Source organism: Lipotes vexillifer, unplaced genomic scaffold, assembly GCF_000442215.2.
Source record: "Lipotes vexillifer unplaced genomic scaffold, Lipotes_vexillifer_v1.1 scaffold1329, whole genome shotgun sequence".
NCBI lineage: Eukaryota > Metazoa > Chordata > Mammalia > Artiodactyla > Lipotidae > Lipotes > Lipotes vexillifer.
This window is the reverse complement of record NW_006797566.1, coordinates 1,068,431-1,075,528: the sequence shown is the minus strand read 5'-3', so window position 1 is coordinate 1,075,528 and position 7,098 is coordinate 1,068,431. Positions and strand designations below refer to the sequence as shown.

At 39.8% G+C, this 7,098-nt stretch overlaps 1 protein-coding gene across 1 annotated transcript in view; it reads right to left on the bottom strand.

The window, feature by feature from the left end:
• NRF1 (nuclear respiratory factor 1) overlaps positions 1-7,098 on the bottom strand; it is an 89,545-nt gene that overhangs the window by 42,556 nt on the left and 39,891 nt on the right. The window contains exon 8 of the mRNA XM_007469707.1: positions 6,244-6,345. Coding sequence (XP_007469769.1) covers positions 6,244-6,345 — 102 coding nt within the window. The remainder of the gene's footprint in view (positions 1-6,243; positions 6,346-7,098) is intronic.

Here is a 7,098-nt window from a genome sequence, read left to right as displayed (position 1 = left end):
AAAAAAAAAAAAAAAAAAAAAAAAAAAAAGAAAATATTTTCCTCAGTGTGTGCAGAGGGAGGAGTTGTGGGAATAGGTTGGATAGAAGGCAGAAAGAAGATTTTCCACTACATCCTTTTAAATAAATTTTGAAATATCTGAGTCATATCAATATAGTACCTATTCTAAAATTAAAGTTTCTGAATAAACCATAAGTATAATTCTAAAAAAATTCAAACTGTACCAAAGGGAATATAATGCCAGTACTCCAGACCCTTTACCTAAAGGCCACTGTTGTTACCTATTTCTCTATTTCTCATGCATCTTTGCAGGGATATTCTCTTGATATGTGAGCATATTTACACATACACATACACACACTCAAGAAAAATGGCAGTACTTGCTACATGCTTTTTGTACCTTGCTTTTTTTCATAAACAATACAGCTCTGAAATGATTTTATTTTGGAATGTATCAAACTGCTTCACTCATTCATGATTCATAATAATGGCTGCATAGCATTATATTATATGGATACACCATGATTTACTTAACCAGACATCTTTTAATGGGCATTTAGGTACTTTCCAGTGTTTTGCTATTACAAACAGTACTGTGATGAATATCCTTATACACTACTTTGTATAGTTTATGTGAGTCTACTTACTGAGTAAATTCCTAGAAGTGGAATTATATATCAAAATTATTTTGTATTTTTATTTTTGATGGAAACTGCCAAATTCAGTAAACAATTTTTTTAATGTAGCAAAACCTGCTTTTCTTTTACTGGGGAGGAATTATGAAGAAACGAAACATGCAACAAAACAAACAAAAACATACTATCTGGTTATACAGAGTAGATTAGAATTCAGCTTTTCTAGATCTAGAACAGGGTTTCTCAACAATAGCACTATTAACATTTTGGGTTAAATAATTCTTTGTTGTGAGGTCTGCCCTGTGGACTGTAGGATGTTTAGCAGCATCCTTGGTTTCTACCCGCTAGATGCTAATACATCCTCCCCAGTCATGATAATCAAAAATATCTCCAGACATTGCCAAATGTCCTCTCTGAGGGGTACAGGGGTTGCCCCAGGTTGAGAACCACTGATTTTAGTACAATGCTTTGCCGTTTAGAGATTTTTTTTCAGTCCTGTATACCTGAATCTAGCTACTTCAGTCCATTTTGCTCAATAAATACTGGTTAAGTATCCCCTCGCCCCCCGCCCCCACCCCTCCACCCAAAACCAAAAAGCAGCAGGGGCAGTGAAAGCAGTTTTTATTCTAAAATACGGTAGGTGATAAATCAAGCAGCTCATGTATACTATTTCTACAGACTCAGGTCTCAGGATGTTAGCTGTGTTTACTGGAGCTCTTTCTCGGGCCCAGTGAGTGTTAAACTTGTGCCTTCATGTTACTGTGTCCCAAAGAAAGTGTCACAAGCTCTAGGAGACACAGATACTTAAAATGCCTCCCGCGGGACTTCCCTGGTGGCGCAATGGTTAAGAATCCGCCTGCCAATGCAGGGGACACAGGTTCGAGCCCTGGTCCGGGAAGATCCCACATGCCGCAGAGCAACTAAGCCCAAGCCCCACAACTACTGAGCCTGCGCTCTAGAGCCCACGAGCCACAATACTGAGCCCACGTGTCACAACTACTGAAGCCCACACGCCTACAGCCTGTGCTCCACAGCAAGAGAAGCCACCGCAATGAGAAGCCCGCGTACCACAACGAAGAATGGCTCCGCCCACCACAGCTAGAGAAAGCCCATGCACAGCAACAAAGACACAACACAGCCAAAAATAAAATAAATAAACAAAATTTAAAATAAAATAAAATAAAATGCCTCCCGCTTTGGCTCTATTGCTATACTTGGATTATCATAGTGCTCCTCCAAATGTTTGTCAAAAGCTCCCCAGAGAATGAGACATTCCTTTGAGCTACATTAGTATTTGCCCTGAGTTCTTACAGACAGTGGGCTGTGCCAGCAAGCCTTCAGGGCCCAACATTAAGAGCCAGAGATACCCTACTTCCTTCCTGCAGAGCTGCAAAGTTGCCCACTCAGGAATTCACGAAACTCTTGCTTCTTAAGGTATTATCTCTTTGATCTCATTATTCCAATGAGCATCACTGCAAACAACGCCACTTTAGATGGCAAGTTACACTGCCAATCCATAGATGGTCGATGATTCCACTCAGAACACCAGTTGAAGCTGGCCAGCCCTGTAGCATTTTCCTCTTTCCAGATCTGCTCCTCTATATTTCTGCCCATCCCATTGCTGAGTATGACCTAGTGCAGCTCTCTCAAGTACTCATACTCTACGGCAGCAACTTAATACATATACATTTGGTTACAGCTATATTTGTAGTGAAAATGGTATTAGAATGTTGCCATACACAGTATACTTTAAGGAAGTTAAATTTGTGGCACAAAAGATTAATGGATGGTGGTAAAGGGTGGAGAAGTGGGAAGAAGCAGATGAAGAGATTTCTATTCAGAGTAATGACAGGTAATAAATAAATCAGCTTAGGTGTTAACGCTTCTTTGGAATTTCCTATTCTTGAGTCTCAGTGCTTTAGAGTTGTGTTTGCTTGAGCTCTTGCTGTGCTCCCTTTCCATCTTTTGGGAGCCACTGTGTGGTTATCTATGCCTGGATGTCACCATGTCCCAGAGAAAGGCCACAAACTCTAGAAGGGAAAGATATTCAGAGGATGTACAGTTAGCTTCTGTGCTTTTCTGAGAGAGACCCACTACAGTGAGGCCCTTCAAACTGTGGTTATCCTTGTCTCTGGCTACCGTGAACCACCTTGGCTTTTCCACACTTTCACACTGTGATGCACTTCATGTGGTGCTCCCTTTGAGAGGAACACAACTCCCATCCTTTGCTTCCTGTTCACCCCTCTAGTCTGAGCTCAGGTGAGATTAGAGCCAAGACAACTCCACTTAAAGACAACTCCCTATAGTCCAAGGCTCAGGACCTCTCCTCTGGGTTCCACAGTACCCTGGGCTTGCTTCTACTAGATCCTTATCTGATTGCCATTTTCTCTGATGTGTTTTTCTCTACCACCTACCTGTGTGCTCCTTAAGAGCAAGAATGGTCTTTTTTTTTTTTTTTTTTTTTTTTTTTGCGGTACGCGGGCCTCTCACTGTTGTGGCCTCTCCCGTTGCGGAGCACAGGCTCCGGATGTGCAGGCTCAGCGTCCATGGCTCACGGGCCCAGCCGCTCCGCGGCATATGGAATCTTCCCAGACCGGGGCACGAACCCGTGTCCCCTGCAACGGCAGGTGGACTCTCAACCACTGCACCACCAGGGAAGCCCAAGAATGGTCTTTACTTTCCTCTACCTATAGCATACATAGTGTCTGGCACAGGGCTCAGAAAGCATTTACTTAATGGATAGATGAAGAACATGTTCCTTTATTCAGATTTCCCTACTTGCTCTTCAGCATACCTATATTTCAAATAAATTGATATTCAATTGATATTCATAAATTGATATTCAAAAAAAACCCACCTAAAATAAGCTGTGCTACTTCAAAACTGTTACATGTGTTGATGGTTCAGTTTAAAATTCATGTCTCTAATGTCTCTGTACTTTGGTTTCTTCTGTTTCTTCTTCTAACAGAAGCACATGTCCTACTATTATCAGATATCATTTCTCCTTCAAATTTCAATTTTTCTGACACATAATGCAATTAATATCACCCATACCAATTAGTGGTCTTACCACAGAATAAATTCTCAAATCCATTTGTATTTGTAAATATGCCATCAAAATGGAAATTGTGTATTTTGAAATCAATATATATAGTTTATTTCATATTATTTTGAAATTCTTTCCTTATTCATTTCTAAATGTTTATGTAATTTGTTCTGTGTCCCTAATTAGTTTTAAGTTGCATTAGGTTAGAGATTCTTTTGGTTTCTTTATAACTACTTAGATTATTCGATATTCTCAGCACACAGAGTACTCAGAGTTGGGAGACCATTTTATTACCAGAAGAGACAGGCCCACAGAAGGTCCTTCTTAAAAATGTAACCAATTGCAACTAACTGGATGTTAAATGCAGTATGATCTAATGTAAGAGCTCTCACTGGCAAGGCTAGGATAACAAAATAACCTTAAAACTTCCAGAAGTATAGGTATTGTTTATTTTTGTAAATAACTTTCTGTTCCTTGAAGAAACAATGCTACATACAGGCAGTAGGATGTTTCTACTGAGTCACCTGATGCAATGCTTTGTTGGCTTGATATGGTCTTATCTGTCCCAAGTCAGTGAGATATTCTAATTACAGTCCTCATGGCTCAAAGCTAAGATGCTGACGACCATGTCAACATCTAATCAGAAGGCACATAGAAGCAAACTATAGACTCTAAAACATTCTGCCACTTTCTGAGATAACCTATGCTTCTTTTCTTCATATTTTTGTTTCATTGTGTGGGAAGGGTTAGAATTTTTTTAATCTGACTGAATCTGGGTATTAACCAACAGGTTATTTGTATATATCATTCACACACTTCCACACAGATGACTTTAAAACGACATCAGTGTGCTGGAAAAGCCATAGATATGTGACTAAGATTTTTGTATCCTTCATATTTTCCATGAACTTTTGGATACATTGGTTGTGTGAAGTTATTCTGTAAAATGGGTTTCAAAGAATTAGTCTCTAGAGAAGTGTTTAAGCAACTCAAAGTTACTTTCTTTAAAAGAGTACCCAGGAAACATTCAGTAGGGAGATGCCTAAATAACTTTGACTGAGTCAAAAAGTAAAAAGTAACAAATCCCATAAATGTACCCACCACTGTCTTTGCTACCTCTTTCACACTTCAAGGAGTGTCTGTCCTCTAGTTTTAGTGTTTGGGGACTGACGAATTTTCCCCTCAGCTAATCCATTCTCTTTCATGACGTTTATACACCTTTAAAAGTAAATCTGTTGACTTCTACCTTTCTATACTGGAACAGCAAAGGGTAGCTCCTGCCCCAAACCTTCCCAGTCTCCCTCACTGGAAACACTCTTCTCTTGAAGCTACAGACCACTTTGCAGCCTCTCTGACAGCAGGAACCACAGTTCATTTATGTAGATGCTTCTCTCTCCCTGAGAGCAGGGTTCCTGTGTAAATCAACGCTACATATCTAACACCTCAACTGCAGCACAGTGGGGGGCTCAACACATGCTGGCTGACAGGAGCCTGCTGTATTTCTCTTCACCTTGCTAGCCATGACCCTGTATTGGTTCTCTCCCTTTCCTGAGATGCACAAATGATAGTGATTTTGTGGTGTTCTGAGTGGAAATATTCCATGGTTTTGAACAAGGGTGAGATAATATTTTTAGCTTTATTTCTGATATTTCTCTTTGACATTTGTTGGCTATTTTTCAAATTTCAGAAGTATAAACTTTAGGTGAAAAGTCCACAGTGACTTAACGAACCCTTTCCTGAACTTCACGGATGGCTCAGAGCTTAGACAACATTTTTCTAACTGCGTCACCCAGCTTCAACACTTACACTGTGCCTTTGGGTCACCTAACCTTTCAGTTTCATCATGTATAAAGCAAAGATGATAACAGAACCTATACTTGCTAGGGTTGAGGAGTGCTTAGTTTACCAAGTGTCAAAAAAGGTTAGCTACTTTCCTTTAAGTTAACATCCCATAATTATCTCAGTTTTGATAGGGAAGGATTTTCTTGTTCTTTTTTTTTTTTTCCCTGGCCGTGCCACGCAGCTTGTGGGATCTTAGTTCCCTGACCAGGGATTGAACTCAGGCCACAGCAGTGAAAGCGCTATGGCCGAGTCCTAACCACTCGGCCTCCAGGGAATTCCCAGGAAAGGATTTTCTTGTGAAGTCTTTTCAAAGGCTCATTTAAAATGCAATAAATCATGCCTACTGATTTACAAATATATATATATATCCCTTCAAAGAATGTTTTAGTCAGCTTTAGTTTTAATGATCTAATTTTTTTCATAAAGTCCAAAGATTAAATTCTTTGGGATTCACAGCATAAAAGTACTAAATCCTATGTTACAAATATACAACTGTAAGTTCCTGACAGTTATGCCTGAATCCATAAATTTCAATTGTTATAATTAACACACAGAGTAAGCTACTTCACAAAACTGACAGGCTGTGATGTCTTCAACGGTTTAAATAAAACAATGCTACAGACGTGTAGGCTACTTACAGTCTCTTCATCTTCTGGACCCTCCCTCTCCCTCACCTATACATTTGAGTATTTAAGTGAAAACAGACAGAATCCTTTCTTACCTCTCCATCAGCCACAGCAGAATAATTCACTTGGGCAACAGTGACTGTGGTTGGCAATTCTGAAGCATCCGCCAATGTGGCTACTGTTGCCCCTGTACCAACCTAAAGAAAAAACATGGAAAGTGATGTGTCAGTGAATGGATCCTTCAACCTCTCCTTTACTCAGAAGTTAAGATTCAGATAATCCCAAATTCAGCAGAGGTAATGATTAATATGCCTTGTAATATGAAATGAATTACTAAAATCACATCTCAGACACTAACATGAGTTTCAGAGTTTTACTTCAACCACATAAGTCACTATGAGAAGCCATCATGTTTCATCACTGGTGCCCAGTGTCAGTCAACCAACTTTCTACTCTCACCCCAATCTGAATTTTAGGTGCTCCCTCTATTTACCAACAAATTGCATTTCACCTTAGAAGTGGTAATTTAGAAGGAATATTTCCTGGCCACTGAGAGAGTGAAATGGTAAAAAAAAGAAGCCATTTTTACAGTGCTTTGATTTGGAAATGTCTAGAAATGCTATCTATAGCTTTGTATTTAGCAAAATGCAAACAATTTAAAATATTATTCAAAAAATTGAGTTCAGGTAGGAAGATCTTGGGGAGCTGTATAAAATTAATACAAGAATTTATATAAAGACAACTTTCTTGGGCTTCCCTGGTGGCGCAGTGGTTAAGAATCCGCCTGCCAATGCAGGGGACACGGGTTCGAGACTTGGTCTGGGAAGATCCCATATGCCACAGAGCAACTAAGCCTGTGTGCCACAACTACTGAGCCTGAGCTCTAGAGCCCGCAAGCCACAACTACTGAGCCTGCGTGCCACAACTACTGAGCCTGCACTCTAGAGCAT